Genomic DNA, 18202 nt, shown 5'->3' with positions numbered 1-18202 from the left:
CCCCTGCCCAGCCAGGCTCACATGTAATACCAGCCGTATTATCTTTGCTTTCTTCACAAGAACCAGTGGCTACGTCACACGCTGTATTATTCCTACAATGACAGTTATTTCTGCAGTCTTCTCCCCAAGTTCCGTTTCTGCATTTTTCAATACAAAATGGAGGCAAGTAACTGAACTGACAGACAGTGACATATTCCTCTGTGTTAGAAGAATCCTCATTAAATAAAGGGCAGTGTCCAGTGAAAATATCACAGACACCATTATTGGCGCAAAATCCGCACGTTCTGTTGCAGTTTATGCCAAAATAGTTGTCAGGGCAAGGCTGTTGGCAGTTTGAGCCTGTCCACCCTTCAGAACAGCCATGTAAACAAACTCCAGTGTATGGGTTGCATTCATCTGACTGGCAATGGCAGTCATGCATACACCCTTCTCCATATTTGGCCTTAGGACATTCTGGAAACAATATAAGTCATGAAAACATTATTTTAACGTGAAAAAACTAATGTGACAGAAAATATATAAGATATAAGCACTCTTATATCCAAATTGTCAAAACACATAATCTCTGTTCTATATGGTTGAGACTCTAGTTTTGCATGCCACGAAACCTGAAATTTAGGTCGGGGTTGGCTCGTTAACTAAAACCACATAACTTTTTTCGTACATTTTTCCAACCCAGTGCACTTATGGGTTGTTCAGGTTACAGCCATATATAAAAAGTAGTCACCCACAAAGTAACATACATGGTAACTAGTAAGCTGGCACGAGGTGTATGAAACAGAACAGTCATGTTATAAGGACTGCCGTTTTCCGGCCACGGAAGGATAAAGCAAGTTACATTCGTTTATACATAAGAAAAGTAAAAAATATCACTAACAAAGTAATATAAATGATAACTCATAACCTGACACCAGGTGTATGAAACAGAACACTTGTGTTATAACGACTGTCATTTTCCGGCCATGCAAGGATAAAGTAAGTTACTTTCATTCAAAATATACACATTAAAATTTCTACCCTCACCTAAAGTGCAAATTATCCCAGAAAATCCTGTTGAACAAGAACAACCATAAGGATCTGCCAAACAAAACATCTTCCCTTTACATCCAGCATCTTGATCCGCTCCCGGATCCTCGGAGCAAAGATACTGGCATCTTCTTCCAAATTTATTTGGACCACATCCTAAAAAAAATTTCATTATATTGCATCATATGTTTAGTAGCCATGTTTTGATTGAAGAATTTTCTAAGGTAGTTTTTTACCCAAAGCAGGTTTTAAATATTTTTTTTGCAAATTTTCTTTTCATGTGAAAAATTTTACCTGTATTGGGATTTAAACCTAGTATCTTTAAGTTACAACAAATGTGCTTTAAGTATATGATGTTGCAGTAGGTATAGTTATAATCCTAAAAGAGATGTTATATTGCTAAAAGAGATCTTATTTTCAGGAGATCTCTGAGAATTAACTCTTGCTAGAAGATCTTTTTCAGAAATATAACTCTTGCCAGAAGATCTCTTTTAGAGTTAAAAATACTGTCAGGAGATCTCTTTCAAAATCAAAACTATTGTCAGAAGATCTTTTTCAGAATCATAACTACTGTTAAAAGATCTCTTTCAGAATCATAACTAATGCTAAAGGATCTCTTTCAGATTTAAAACCAATGTCAAAAATAAAGATCTCTTTCAGAATTATAACGAATGACAGAGGATCTCTTCTAGGAATTATAAACTTAAATAAAAATCACAATTTTGAGCATAAACTCACAAGAAACGTCCATAACTCACCTATCTGACATAACTCTCCCATAAATCCTGGAGGACAAATACAATTTCCTGATACATCATCACAGATTCCTCCATTTTCACAAGAAGGGCAAACTTGATCACAATTTTCTCCAAACATGTCAGCAATACAATCTGAAAATGAAATATATTTAGATGGAAAAAATCTGGGGAATCTATAAAAATCTAAATTAATTGGATCAACTCTGGCCTAAATCTAAAAGATATATATATTTAAATAGACCAACTTTGGCCTGAACCCCAGGTCCCTTATTGGCAGGCCTCAATGTAATGTAGGACCTTACCCATATAGAATTAAAACTAATGTTTGCCTTTTCAGAAAATCGGAAACTTTTGTAAAAGGTACTTTTTATTAAAAGAACACTAAAATTTGCTACGAAGTTTAAAAAAATTGCCTATTAAAATGTCTCTACACCCTTCTAAAGTTCTGAAATCTTAAAATATATCAATAATTTAGGTGCACTCCATAATATTGCAAAAAATTACCTCATAATTTGCACAAATAAATATTTAAAATCTTACTTCTAACAACAACTCTAGTTAGAGCTTGCAGTAGAACTCTTCTGATTGGATTATTTACTGGGAAAAAGATGAGATATGGCCCCGAATCTTCCTTTTTGGCACTTTGTATGTTTAGTTGAAGTTGCCCAACAGCTAATCTTCTAGGAGATGCATAATCTATAACAGAGAATAATTTGAAAAAGATCTGGTTCTAGGAAAACTTAACAGACAAAGATCAAGTCCAACCAATTGAATAATAAAAGATATATATTTTTCACCTAAATGGCATCTTCAGTCTCTTATTAAAAAAAAATTGAAAAGTTTATTTATTTAAACTTGTAATAATTTATAAAAAAAACGGCAAAGAATGAAACCTTTTAAAAAAAAGACTAATTGAGACCCATAATATATTTCTGTTCTGTATGGGTGAAGTCGTCGTCAGGAAATATCTAATTTGGGCCAGATTTGACCCATTACCCCAACAGCCATAAGGCCCTAAAGATAGACATATTTTTTCTGAATTGTTAAAAAAACAAAATAATCCTTACTCAACAAATGATACCACACTAGTTCATCAATTGGCATTCTCTGTGCTTGGATCATATTCAACGTGATTAATTCGTTGATGGAAGCACGGTAGCTCAGTGAGGTTGGGAAAATGAGCGCTGGAATGTAATGTTAATAAATAAATGCATTAACTTGTTTATCCTTGCGTAGTAAAACAATGCAATATTAAAGTTATAGCATATATGTTCTGTTTCACACACCTATGGTGCCCGCTTATGAGTTACCATGTATGTAAGTCTGGCCGTTATTTTTTAACAAATAAGTATATACCTAGATTTTTCTAATCGTTTCAATAAAAGTATCTTACTTTATCCTTGCGTGGCCGGAAAACGACAGTCGTTATAAAACGGGTATGGTGCAGTACTTAATATTCTGCCTATATCACAAACAAGCAGTACAATGCAGCAGTATTTTGTAGTTTACCGTTTTTGGACATAATAACTCCAGATGCTTTTGTCGTTTCTCCAGAACTTGCATCTCTCCCAGTGCACGAAAATATCCCGAACTTTTCAGCGAGGACCGATTCGAAAATTTTCACTTGTCTCCCAGGCCATGACTCTGGTTCAATTCTAGAATAACACAAAATGCAAAAACGTTCATGTAGAACTACTTTGGAGGCTTAAATGGTTAACACTCATATCCATATATCGAAAAGTTATAAAACACATCGGAAATTTTCCTAACTAGTTGCCTTTCAACAGGGGGGATTTTTGGCAGTGTCTGTCATTGGGAAAGATATTTTTAATGGTAATTTCTCCAACCCAGCGGTTACTATACCGATATGTTGTCTAAGTGAACAGCCATTTGTTAGAAATGAAAAAATAAAAACGCAGAGTTTAACCGCAGGGTTCTACAGACCAACGCAAGTATCTTTGAGCATGCCACTGAGTTGGAGCAATTTCGGTTATTTGCCCTTGGACACATACCCCAAAACAGTAGCAGCGACAAGCCTTAAACCTAATAGCTTTGCTGGCCTCTGGGTCAGAGGCAGGCGCCGAGAAATTCGTTCTCTATTACCTTCCATATACTCTCTGATGAGTTAAATTTGTTCCACGCCCAATATCTGCCTCCACTTTAAACGGAAACGACAATGGGTGAAACAAGGTATTGCTCCCAACACATTTCATGACAACTTCTTCGTTGTAAGCAACGATTGGTGTTTGAAGTACAAGGGTTAGGTCCAAAACGCAGTCTGAATGAATAATGAATGTAACTTGCTTCATCCCCCTCGTGTGGCCGGAAAACGACAGTCGCTATAACACGAGTGTTCTGTTTCATAAATCTCGTGCCAGCTTACAAGTTATCACGTATGTAAATATTCGGAGCATATTTTTGTATTGCTTCATTGCTTGCAATTAAGATAACCAATTAGTGACCACCGGGTTGAAGCAATTACCGTTAAGCGTCTTGCCCGCATACGCCCACTACGGTAGCAGCAACAAGCCTTGAACCCAACACCTCTGGGTTAAAGGCTGGCGCGTTAACTGGTGTACATTAACACCGGACAGGTCTTTATTTAAAATGTTAAAGATAAAGGTTTAAAGCAATTTTTATACAAGTTTAAACAAATAAATAAATAAATAAATAAATAACTCTTTTTACCCACGTATAGACATGGCTACTAAACGCATCGCAAAAATAATTAATCTCATAAATTTAAATGTAGAGTAAGATGGATACCGTCACATAATATCCCATATTTCTTAATCATGTTTTGAACTATGAACATATTATAGTAGGTAGGGGGAAGATGGGACACCTTTTCATTCTTTTTTTCTGTACCATTTGGTAGTAAACAAAGAGCATTCAAAGAATTTTAAAACTGTATCAGGATATTTAAATAATGTGTGCCATCTTCCCCCATCCTACTATATGTAGAATTTGTTTACTACCAAATGGAACGATAAAAGAGAATAAAACACGAAGCATATTAAACACAGCGTATTAAAGAGTAGAACTTGTTTGCCATTGTAGTAAATAAAGAACATTAAAAAATATATATAGTAGGGTGGGGGAAGATGGGACACCTTTAGCACATAATATCCAGATATTCTGATCGTGTTTTAAGCAATTAACAACGGTCTCTTTAAACAATTAACAACGGTATGGGAGTCATGAGGACATAGTTTCTTATTTTTTTGAGTGTTCTTTGTTTAATACTAAATGGGACGAGAAAATAGAGTTAAAAAGTTTTAGGAGGGGTGGGGTCATTTCAACGGCAGGGGGAGACCTGAGTAAATGAATAGGTAAATACATGAATGAATAATCATAATATTCAATACACCTAGTGTATAAGAAGACACCTCTTTCCCCATCCTACTGTATATGGAATCAACAGAATTATGCTTAGACAGTATCCATCTTCTTTTTTATATTCACAATTTTACGCCACCTGTAATTTTGCAGATCCACAAAATAACTAAAACTTTCCATTTCATTTTACTTCTTTAATTTTCTTGCCGTATCCAAATTTTTTCGTTGTATCACATAACTGGATTAATGTATTTTATACAATTTCGAAACCTACTGTTTACAAGTAACTACTTAATTCAAATGTTGCCTAATCAAAAAGCTTACTAAATACCACTTAACTATAATAAGGGCTCTTTATGAAACTTTACCGATAGTGGAGGACAGTGGAGGACATTTTTTTGAAGTGCAATTTTCGCACTATATGTACGAGTATAGTTCATTTATACTTAATGAATGTATGAAACTTACTTTATCCTCGCGTCGACATAAAACAGCAATCGTTATAACACGGGTTTTCTGTTTCATACACCTCGTACCAGCTTACGATTTACCACGTATGTTACTTTGTGGGTGGTTATTTTTTGAGAATTTATTCATTTTTTGTTGCGCCTGATAATTTGGGCAACAAATTGCTTTAGTAGTTTGGGGTAATATGGGACATATTTTTATTCTCTTTATCGTCCCATTTGGTAGTAAACGAAGAATATTTACAGAATTATATGAGCATATTCTTAATCTTAATTGTTAAAAAACACGATTATAAAATATATAATTAAATAATTGTGTGATGTTCTTTGATTACTACAAAACGGGATTTTAAAAAGTAAAATACAGGAAAATAATAACCATCTTACCCCAACCTACTATATAGTAGAGTGGGGGAAGACGGCACACCTTTAGCACTTAATATCCAAATATCCTGATCATGTTTTAAACAACTAACAACGGTCTATGACAGCCATGAGGACACGATCTAATAATTCTTTAAATGATTTTTTTGTGCACTACCAAATGGAACAAGAAAATAGAACAAAAAGGTGTCCCATCTCGCTCCCCCCACCCTACTATGTAATTTCAGCAGTAACCGTCTTACCCCAAGCTACTATATTTTTTCAGTTCTAGCAATAAAATACGATCATAGTTACACGTTTCTCTTGTATTTAATTAAAGATCGGCGTTCTGCAAAACTGTAGATTAGTGTTTGAGCATTTTAACATCGCCTTTATAATATGTACACAAAACGATCCTCGGCGATACAATATATATAAGCGTACAGTTAGACGTAATTATATAACATAGCTAAAGAAACCACTATGCTGGCTGTAATATGTACTACGCAAAATTAAGGAAAATTAATGTGCTGTAGACAAAAAATACGAACATTTTTGGGACAAATCTGATTTTTGATATTTTAAGTATATGAGACACCTATAGGGAATTATGGAAATTTTTTTTTTGTCTAGCGGCGGAAAAGCTGTAAGAGCTTTACTGCTAGATGGCGCAACTGCGCAAGAGCATACTGGACTTATAGAGTTAGTTGTTAAGAATCTGACAGGCATTAAAACAAAGGTGTTAAGCTTTCATGATTAAGCTAATGGCTCTGTAAGCTTTGAGGAGCATAAATCCCTACTGTTTAAGAGGAATTAGGTGCACAATTGAAGCAAGCTACGAAAAAAAAGCATTTGGGACCATTATACGTTGCAGTGACAGACTAACTATTCTTGGAAGAGACATTGGGATACTGCTTGGGCATATTTGTGCAAAACAACAAGCGCTTTTTGTCGCTCGAATGGACTGCACTTAACAGTGCGGAATAAATGGACAAAACGTTCTTTTAGTAAATACTCACACCCGAATTCTTATACTTTCCGGGTAAAGATAGACTATTCTTTTATGGAATACATTTAAATCGTGTTGAAAACAAAAAGGAAGTGGTCTTATGCGCAAAAAAAACAGCTCGGCAGCTGAAAATAGGGTTAGCCATACAACGAAAAAATGTACTCAGCGTACTGTAGCGCATGTACAGTGCCGAGACGGCACGTAACAGTGCGTTAACGCGTTACTTATACATTACAAGTGCGAATTGGGCAAACAAGGAAACTTTATATACACTGACTTTTAGGAGGGGTGGGGTCATTCAACGGCATGGGGAGACCTGAGTGAATGAAAGCATAAATAAATGAATGAATAATCATAATATTCAATACACTATGAGTGCCTGGTGTATAAGAAGACACCCATGTTATAACTTGACAGTGAGCATGAGGTGTATGAATACCCTATGTTTGTCTGGTGTATAAGAAGAAACCCATGTTATAACTTGACAGTGAGCATGAGGTGTATAAATACACCATGCGTGTCTGGTGTATAAGAAGACACCCATGTTATAACTTGACAGTGAGCATGAGGTGTATAAATACACCATGCGTGTCTGGTGTATAAGAAGACACCCATGTTATAACTTGACAGTGAGCATGAGGTGTATAAATACACCATGCGTGTCTGGTGTACAAGAAGACACCCATGTTATAACTTGACAGTGAGCATGAGGTGTATAAATACATCATGCGTGTCTGGTGTACAAGAAGACACCCATGTTATAACTTGACAGTGAGCATGAGGTGTATAAATACATCATGAGCGTCTGGTGTATAAGAAGACACCCATGTTATAACTTGACAGTGAGCATGAGGTGTATAAATACACCATGCGTGTCTGGTGTATAAGAAGACACCCATGTTATAACTTGACAGTGAGCATGAGGTGTATAAATACACCATGTGCGTCTGGTGTATAAGAAGACACCCATGTTATAACTTGACAGTGAGCATGAGGTGTATGAATACACCATGTGTGTCTGGTGTATAAGAAGACACCCATGTTATAACTTGACAGTGAGCATGAGGTGTATGAATACATCATGTGTGTCTGGTGTATAAGAAGACACCCATGTTTTTTATTATTTTTTCTGAGTCGCTAATTTTCTGTGATAACAATAAATTCCTAATTAACAATAAATTGCAAAAACATCTAGAAAATTAATTCCTATTTATCTAATAGCCAAATTAACTGGAAATCTTAATTCCTGATTACCTGGAAAATAAGTTCCTTCAGTCGTTCTTTCGGCAGGTCATCAAATTCCTCTTCAAAAGTGAAGGGTTTCTCTGTCACGGGTTCGTCAGCTGGGTCGTAATATTGCTCAAGATAAGGGTGAGCAAGAGCGTCGTCGACGTTAATACGCTTGGTGGGGTTGAAGGTCAGCATACGGTCCAAAAGGTCAAGCGCTGGGGTCAAAGGTGAAAGGTTAAATTTGTAAAAAAAAATTGTAAAAAATAAGTGAAAAAAGTTTGCAACAAAAAACTGTAAAAAGTACGGAGACAGTATTCTATGTGGAAAATAGAGATTGTACTATACCAGTTTTAACATACAATGTTTAAGGGAACTTCATTCTATTCCCATTTGGCAGTAAACAAAGAAATTTAAAGAATTATAAAACCGTATCCTCACGACTCCTATAGACTGTTGTAAATTGTTTAAAACACGATCAGGATATTTGGATTTTATGTGTTAAAGGTGTCCCGTCTTTCCCCATCCTACTATACATTGATTTTATGTAAAAAAATGTGTTTTTTTAACAACTTTTAACCAAATTTAAAACCTAAAACTCCCAAAAAAACAGGTAAAAAATTACCTTTTTCGTCAGCTTTTGAGTAGAGACGAGACCAAGAGAGGCGTGGCTTGTTCGGCAGAGACATAAGATAAGCACGAGCTTTCTCATTGATGATGCAGTTGAGGTCCTCTTCTGATGGGGAGCCAAGGATGCCTAGAGGATGGATAAAGATTTGTACCTTATGCTCGCTGTCGGGTTTTGACATGGGTGTATTTTTGTACACCAGACAGTCAGACACACAAGGTGTATTTATACACCACATGCTCACTGTCAAGTTATAACATCGGTGTATTTTTGTACACCAGACACACAAGGTGTATTTATACACCCCATACTTATTGGCAAGTTATAACACGGGTGTCTTACTGTCTTCTTATACACCAGACACAAATGGTGTATTCATACACCTCATGCTAACTGTACAGCGATAAAATATATAGGCTACACATGATTTTGTAAAAAAATTATAACATAAAATAAAAATTATATATATATACAGTAGGATGGGGGAAGATGGGACACCTTTTAACTCTATTCTCTCGTCCTATTTAGTAGTAAACAAAGAACCTTTAAAGAAATATGAAACTATGTCCTCATGACTCTCATAGACCGTTGTCAATTGTTTAAAACATAATCAGGATATCTGGATATTATGTGCTAAAAATGTCCCATCTTCCTCCACCCTACTATACATTAAAAACAAAATTAAAACATTTCTGGCAATAACAGAGCTAAATGCATTAACATTTATATTAATTTATATAAAACTTGCAAAAGTTTTGTAATTTTTTTCCATTTGTTGAATAGTAAAATTATTTGCCATAATGAGCTTTATGTATTGACTTATGGCACCCATATGTTTATAAATAGACAGACATATTGATTTATTGAGCACCAGGCGGACATGCCTTATTACATTAGATTAAAGTACAAATCCCTTACTAATTAAAAGAAAAGAAATTGTTTTTTTTTAGAAAAAAAAACAACAAAAAGCAACATTTTTAGAAAAAAAAACAACTTGAAAAAAACAAATAAAAACAACATAAAAGCTAAAAAATGCAAACAAAAAGTTTTATAAATTAGACAGCCAGATACCGGTACATAATTCGTTAAAGGTTCTTTGTTTACTAGCAAATGGGACAAAAATAGAATGAAAAGGTGGCCAATCCCCCTTGATATATAGTAAGGTGGGGAAAGATGGGACACTTTTATCACATATATTAAATATTCTGATCGTGTTTTAAACAATTAACAACGGTTTATGGGAGTCGTGAAGACATAGTTTTATAATTTGTTGAATTTTCTTTGTTTTCTACTAAATAAGCCAAGAAAAGAGAATAAGCATATGTCGCATCTTCCCCCACCTTACTATATCTGTTTTTGTTTCTTAAGCATTAAAGAAAAGGTGGCAGCAGCTAGAACAGTTCTAACTTACCTAAAATGTGATTAAGCTGATCCAAATAGTGTTTTCCAGGAAAAATTGGTCTGTTACTAATCATTTCAGCCAGAATGCATCCGACAGACCAAATATCAATTGATTTTGTATACCCCTTCGAATTGAGCATGATTTCGGGAGCTCTGTACCATCGGGTGGCGACGTACTCAGTGAGGAACCCCGTGTGGTCGTGCTCGGGGTCGGCAACTCTCGCCAAACCAAAGTCGCAAATCTAAAAAAAAATTTAATTTTGAGGTATTGGAAATTTAAATGGATAAATTACTAATAATAATGTTTCAATTTAAATACTAATTCCTATAAATTTATTCTATATTAGTGAGGTCCAATTTTAAATTTTAAAATCACAGAGAGTTTTTGTTATTTTAAAGATCCAATAAATAAATTTCTTATAATTCAGTTTTAATTTAAATACTAATTCCCTTAATTTGTTGTATATTGGCGAAGTCCAACAGCAAGACACACTAGGGACCCAAAATTTAAACCAGGGTTGGCCCAATATCTAAAGATTAACAGTCCAATTCCAACCTATATATGATATATATATATATATAGGATGGGGGAAGATGGGACACCGTTCATTCTGTTTTCTCGTCCTATTTGTTAGTAAACAAAGAACATTCAAAGAATTATAAAACTGTATCCTCAGGACTCCCATAGACCGTTGTTAATTGTTTAAAACACGATCAGGATATTTGGATATTATGTGCTAAAGGTGTCCTATCTTCCCCCACAGTACTGTATAGCAGTTTTTGATAGAATACAGTTATATGCGTCATTGCATTAGTATATGACTAAACTCGTAACAGTCTACATTATGCAAATATATGTCTGCAAAATAACACCCACTGCTGGTGTTGCTGCAATCCAAATTAGAACAATATGACTATATAGAAAATAATATAGAATGTCCATTAAACAGATTAAGCATTTTTCTTTAATTTGAAAACAATTTTTTATTATTTTTACATATATTTGGGATAAGGCATTATTAAATTTTATAAATATATATATATATATATTTATATTTTACAATTTTAGGCGTTTAGCAAAAACACTATTGCATTTTTAGGGGAAACAGTTTGGAAAAACTGTTTTTTAAACAGGTTTATACATTAAATGGTAATACTAATGTTATTTTAAAAACTATCATATAACATTAAAAAAACATTTAAAATATAAACACTTTAGCTTAAACTTTTTTGTTATTGTTAATTATTGTAAGTTAAATGGTTCACTGCGGCTTTTTCATTGCAAACAGTTATAAAAAACTTTTTTGAACTGCTTTATATAAAAGCCTTGTTTGATATTTGCAATAAAAGTAAGAACTGCAAATACACAAAACATATTTTTACATATAACACTTTTTTTTTCAAAAAAAAGTGAATTTTTTTTTAAATTAGCCTAAAATCTGTGTTAAAAAGTATTGAAAATAAAACAGATTCATTTTAACATCTTAACCTATAATATATAGCAAATGTAGTGCACCAGACTTAAAAACAACAACAACAACATCAGATTACTCATAGAATGCATAGTGCATGAGATACCAGTAAATATTGGGCACGGAAAATGACAAATTTGTTTATGGACTATAATGTCGTTACATTATATTTTATATACAGTACGATGGGGGAAGATGGGACACCTTTTTATTCTATTTTCTCATCCCATTTGGTAGTAAACAAAGAACATTAAATTGGACGAGAAAATAGAATAAAAAGCTGTCACATCTTCCCCCATGCTATGACACTCCGAAAGTTTTTTTTATAATTTATTACAAATTTGTGAAGTTTTTATAATGCATTTGCTACATACAGTTTGACAAAACAGCTGTTACTGCAGCGCCAGTGTGTGCCGGTACGAAAACAAGTTATAAAACTCAATTCCAGGTAAAGATTTTGTTGTTTATATTGCATAGCTTACAGCTCAGGGCACGTTTTAGCAAAAGAACAACAACTGAAATGCATGTTGTGACTAACATTGTATAAAAACAAAGATACCTTTTCAAAATTTAGTAATTGTCATTTGAAATATAGTAGGGCGGGGAAGATGGGACACCTTTTGAATTATATATATTTTCAAGTCCAATTTGGTAATAAACAAAGAATTTTAAATGAATTATAAAACCGTTTCCTCACGACTGCCATAGACCGTTGTTAATTGTTTAAAACACGATCAGAATATTTAGATATTATGTGCTAAAGGTGTCCCGTCTTCCTCTACCCTACTATATTTACCAAAACCCAGTAGTAACTTTTATAAATACAAGGTATAAAATGGGAAAAAATATTCCTCAATTCATTCATATACTTATTTATTTTAAAAAAATGTGCAGATTTTTGTATACAATTTTTCAGCTATGATATACATTAAGTTACTATAATATAAAATACAGTTTAAAATTATAACAATACAATATAACAACAGGGAAATAGCCTTGGTAGGATAGCTTCCCATAATAACTTCCTATATGAAATAACAGTCCAGCGTTTTGGTTAGAAACTAAATGTTGCTGATTTTACCAAAAACAATATATATAGTAGATGGGGGAAGATGGGGCACTTTTTTGTTCTATTTTCTCGTCCAATTTGGTAGTAAACAAAGAACATTCAAAGAGTTATTAAACCGTATCCTCACGACTTTCATATACAGCTGTTAATTGTTTAAAAGACGATCAGAATATTTGTATATTTTTCGCTAAAGGTATCACATCTTTCCCCACAGTATTATATTATATAACATTTGTGTTATATTATACATTTAAAAATAATCTGCCATGCAAGATTTAGCACAAACTTTTTAAAGTCACAGGGGAGGCAGGGATATTTAGACACACAATAATGTGAAACAAATCTATTATCTAACTTATTGGTTGTAATGTTTACTGATTAATACAGTGTAGAAAATGCCAAATTCGACCTGCCCACTCTGCTAGGCAAAATTTGGCACATATATATAAATTCGGTTGCAATACTTTTGGTGCTGTCATGAAATTGGACACTTTTTCAATGATCTTTTGCATAATTCAGCTTATTTTATGCTAAGTTACCCCGTGTGAGCATTAGTATCTTATCTTTGACTGTAAATCAGTTCTAAAAGTCAATCTATTTTGAAAGTCTATATTTAGGCCTAGTTTATGAGATAATCTAAAAAAGTAAAAAGGCTTATTTTATTTATATTTAAACCAGGTATGCTACTTTTTACTATGTACTACTATTTCAAAAGATAAGAAATTGTAACTATATATATATTTATATATAGTGTTAATTTATAGGAAATCAAAGAATTGCTAAGTAAAAAGGGCAACACCCATTTTGAAGTTTGATTTATATTTAAAATAAGTACCAAAAATTTGACCAAGCATTATTATGTGTGATTTATACCATTTTAAAAGTGGGGACATGTTTAGGCTGTGTATTTAAATGCATTTAACACTTAGTGAAATAACAGTTACAATTATAAAATAAGTAGTGTAAAAAATCGGCGCAAAATTTTACGGTTATTGACTAAATCAACACAAAACTAAATTCATGCCCTTTTTTAAAAAAAAAACTGCCTAAAACAGAAATGGGTAATGCAGTTAGAATTTGCCCTTTAAAAAAACTTATTTAAAACCAAAACCCAATTAAAACTCCTTTCTGTCTTCTGCTAACCAAAGATTAAATTAAACCTTTGCAGATTAAATTAGTGATTACTGGCCCAGGCTTTTCTAACCTGCTTATCTTAATTAAGGATAGAAAAAGTAAAAACGATGACAGACATTTAAGATGTAGGTAAGGGTATACATTCTATAATAAAAATAAAATTCTAAAAAAAATTGCAAAAGGGTTGTTAAAAGTTGTAATTTAAACCAGCCTAGTCACAAATAGGTTGTCCAAATTGTCAGCCATACAGAAAAAAAAGACGAAAAAATGCACCCAAGTCCCAAATAAAAATACAATTCTAAAAAAAATTCCAAAGGGTTTTTAAAAGTAGTGATTTAAACTGGCCTAGTCACAAAAAGGTTGTCCAAATTGTCAGCCATAGAGAAAAAAGACGAAAAAATGCCTCCAAATCACATACAAAGTTACATATTTACCTCGAAAGTGGGCATGTGGAGTATAAAGAGACCACACATGGTAAACAACACAATTTTCATTTTATATTTTAACTGTTAAACTGAACTGCCACGCGAGTATAAAAAAATGACACCCCTGATCAGTGGCGCAGCCAGGAGGGGTTTTAAAAAAAAAATTATTTTTTTTAAATTACAAAAAAAAATTTTTTTGAAATTTTTTTGATTAAAAATTTAAAAGCCCCCTCTTATTTTTTTTCTGGCTGCGCCATTGCCCCTGATAAAGTTTAAGTATCTACACTTCCAATATGACGCACTGAACTTGTATAGCCTTTATTAAGTAGGCTATATAAATGACACTTCAGTATTTACAATGCAATAATATACAGTTTTACAACTGTATGTTATGCTAAGAAACTTCTATATAAGAATTTGTATTTAATTTGAACTCTTTTTAAGTGATAGTACAAATATATATATATATATAGGAAAAGATAAAGTTTAGCTATGTATTTTTTAGATTAAACAATATAATTTTTTTACTATATACAATTTAACTTTAGCTTAAATCGAACCATGGCACAATTACTGCAATACAAATGTTTAATTACGGGCTATTAAAAGAGGCCAATGTAAAAGATACTCTGAGAGCTTGACTAAGTAGGGCAGGTAAAAATAACTGATTTTTGCTTTCCTGAACTTTTAAAAAGGGTAAAAATATAATGCCAACGCTATCGTACAAAATGTTTAGCATGTCTTTAGCCCGCTGCTACTATTGTGGGCGTATGTATATTTGGGCAAGACAATTAACGGCAATTGCTCTAACCCGGTGGTCACTAATGGGTTGTCCAAGTTGTCAGTCAAAAATTGCAAAAAAAAATCACAAAAGAAAACATAAAATCACTCACAACGTTACAATATTTATATAATACTTGATAACTCGTAAGCGAGTATGAGGTGTTTTAAACAGAACACCCATGTTATAACAACTGCCTTTGCCCCTCTACACAAGGGTTTTCATTCATTCACAAAAACTACATACCTTTAAATCACAAGTTGTGTTCAGAAGCAAATTGCTGGGTTTTAAATCCCTATGGATTACATTCGCTGAGTGAATATATTTTAATCCTCGTAAAATCTGGTACAAGAAATAGCAGATATGGTCGTTACTCAAATGTTGAGTTTTCAACAGCTTATATAAATCAGTTTCCATAAGATCTTGAACGATGTAGCTGTATGGGTTAAAAGTTAAGGAATTTGTATATATACATTTTAAATGGGTAAAACTGAAAAATTAGAATAGCAAGAACAGTTTTATATTCAATGTTTTAGGAGCTTTAAATTATTAAACAGAAAAATTTAATTGTAATTAAAATAGAAATTATATCCAGAAAACATATCTATTTTAATTACTTATATAAATAACTTACACAAACAAAAGTACATATACGAATTAAAAACCGCAGTTTTATTTGGGAAATGGCCTCATCATTGCACTATCACCACTGTATAGTGTTTATTTAAAGTCATGTTTGTAAGATAGGCTAATAAATTGTTTATGCATTTATACTAGGTACTCATGGGCGCTTTGATTTATTTTTAGGGGTGTATACGCATACCTTGCATACCCATGTTAGGCGCCTAAGGCAAAAGCCCAGATCAGTGGTTCTTAAACTTTTTGTATGCTTTACCCATTAACAAAAATGGTTATCAGACTACCCCCAATATGTAATATGACGCTCATTTGATAAAAAGCGAAAACAACTAATTACAGCAGTTATATTTAATACTACGGATGTGCTTGCTTTTGGAAAACGAAATGGTCAATGTCTGTTAAAGTACTACAATTAGCACAATTTTTCTGTCCGTCAACTGATGTGGATTTTGATTGGTTGCTTATTTGCCCTCTGAAATTTAAATAAATAATGGCCTAGAAGGTATATTAGGTAAACATATATGAAGTAAAGGATACACATCTTTCATTTCTGCAAGTGTGGGAGCTCTTATGATATCCTTTATGGAGATAATGTTCTCGTGGTTGAATGAGATCAATATTCTTATCTCACGCAATGTACGTTGACAGTATGTCTGGTGCTCAAATGGACTGATTTTTTTGATCGCCACTTTCTGACCGTTCTGACCATCAGTCGCAGAACTGTATTAAAATACATATATATATGTAGTAGGGTGGGGGAAAATGGGACAGCTTTTCATTCCATTTTCTTATCCCATTTGGCAGTAAACAAAGAACATTCAAAGAATTATAAAACCGTATCCTCACGACTTCTATAGACCGTTGTTAATTGTATTTTTTTGGTATAACGCCACTGGAGAATTATTGTATATAGGCCACAAAAATTATCCTTTTTTTATTTTTCTCCAATCTGGCATAAAACAATAAATAAATGAACAAAATTGATTTTGTCTCTTAGGTCTTGATAACGAAGAATGGGAGAGTTTACAAAAGCGAAAACAAGTGTAGTAACGGTAAAAAAAGTTGTTAAAACAAGCTGATCGATAAAAAAGTAGGAAATAATGTTTTGGATAAAAGGCGTGACCGTTACACCCTACAGACGATACAATGTAAATTAAGTAAATAAATTTAATTAGACATATTAAAGTTCTAATTGGGAGAAAAGTGTGCATAAAGACACAACCTGTATACGATATATATCCATATTCTGCAGAGCGTTAGTAAAGGCAATCCAGTGGTCACTAATGGGTTGTAAAAATTACCAGCCAAACATGAAAAAAAAAATATTCACCCACAAAGTAGCATTACATGTTAACTCGTAAACTGGCACGAGGTGTATTAACATCGGTTTTATAACGACTGCCATTTTTCAGCCACGCGAGGATAAAGTAAGTTACATTCATACTTTGGTAATCCTTTAGCTGGTGGCCACTGCGCATTTTAAAGTTAATTTTCGACACAAACACCCTAGTTTTTCCAAAATAAATAATTAAACAGCGGGTATCAGTGAAACCAAAATTTTAGGGGGCCACCAGCTAAAGAATTACCTATACTTTTAACTCACCAAACCATGCCATATGCCCCCTCTCCAATGTAGCTCAGACTTGTATAGCGTGGAGCAACATCAAAAACTTGTCCTCGAACAACTTCGGGAGGTCGCTTGTCCGACATAATTCCTTTTTTTAATAAGAAACTTTTCCTAACATATGCTGTAGACAAAAAAGCTCTATCTATGCAATATTCAAAAATAATTGAAGAATCTTATTATAGCATATCAATTGTTATTTGTTGAACAACATAAAATGTAGAAAACTTTTCTTAGAATTTGCGGCAAACAAAAAACTCCATCTATGTAGATTTTAGAAATAATAAAAGAATTGTATTATATAAATTGTTGGGACAACATAAAATATTCCTATGCAGTTTTTAGTTTACAGCAAATTTTAAAACGGTAATTTTTCATATTTTTAGACGCTTGTTCTAGGCAAATTTTCGGAAAAAATATTTTTAGACACTTGTTCTAGGCAAATTTTCGCTCACAAACTAGCCCAAAAATATTAAATAACATGCAGTACAGTTGTTTTTTTAAGGACCGATATTTAGTATGAAGTACAAAAAATAAATGCAATTTTTCTCGAAAAAAAAACGCAAAAATAATATTTGTATTTAGCTTACAGTTTTAAGAATCCAATTGAACATAAATATTTAATAATTTAAACATTTTTTGTATTTTTGCTTCGAATGCGCTTATTTCATTTAACTTCTTGACCGTGTTTCTTTAAAGCAAAAAATTAAATGTAAGTTTCGATATTTTGCAACTAATTCGACAAGGTAGATAAAAGTTATAGTAGTGCAAATCTGAGACCGTGTGGTCCCTTATTGTAATTTATATAAACATTTAGTTTTAGCACAGATAAGAGAAATA

At 33.0% G+C, this 18202-nt stretch overlaps 2 protein-coding genes across 2 annotated transcripts in view; both read right to left on the bottom strand.

Moving 5' to 3' along the window:
• Nucleotides 1-5344, bottom strand: part of LOC100182840 (multiple epidermal growth factor-like domains protein 11) — a 15313-nt gene extending 9969 nt beyond the window's left edge. Inside the window, exons 1-8 of the mRNA XM_026838379.1 lie at nt 5263-5344; nt 3888-4062; nt 3294-3439; nt 2852-2968; nt 2325-2480; nt 1785-1916; nt 1024-1182; nt 22-453 (exon numbers count right to left, since the gene is read on the bottom strand). Of these exons, the coding sequence (XP_026694180.1) occupies nt 22-453; nt 1024-1182; nt 1785-1916; nt 2325-2480; nt 2852-2968; nt 3294-3439; nt 3888-4062; nt 5263-5308 (1363 nt within the window). The 5' untranslated portion in view covers nt 5309-5344. The remainder of the gene's footprint in view (nt 1-21; nt 454-1023; nt 1183-1784; nt 1917-2324; nt 2481-2851; nt 2969-3293; nt 3440-3887; nt 4063-5262) is intronic.
• A 920-nt stretch (nt 5345-6264) lies between these two features.
• erk1/2 (mitogen-activated protein kinase) lies at nt 6265-17486 on the bottom strand. Its single transcript, NM_001078229.1, is given in 8 exon segments — nt 6265-7259; nt 7262-7278; nt 8217-8407; nt 8815-8946; nt 10229-10460; nt 15346-15535; nt 16276-16458; nt 17342-17486. Coding segments are annotated over 7 exon segments (1052 nt in total). The 5' UTR covers nt 17449-17486; the 3' UTR covers nt 6265-7259.
• Nucleotides 17487-18202: the final 716 nt, after the last annotated feature.

This window comes from Ciona intestinalis, unplaced genomic scaffold (assembly GCF_000224145.3).
Source record: "Ciona intestinalis unplaced genomic scaffold, KH HT000075.2, whole genome shotgun sequence".
Taxonomy (NCBI): domain Eukaryota; kingdom Metazoa; phylum Chordata; class Ascidiacea; order Phlebobranchia; family Cionidae; genus Ciona; species Ciona intestinalis.
Note: the sequence above shows the minus strand (reverse complement) of the source record. Positions and strands in the feature narration are given on the sequence as shown.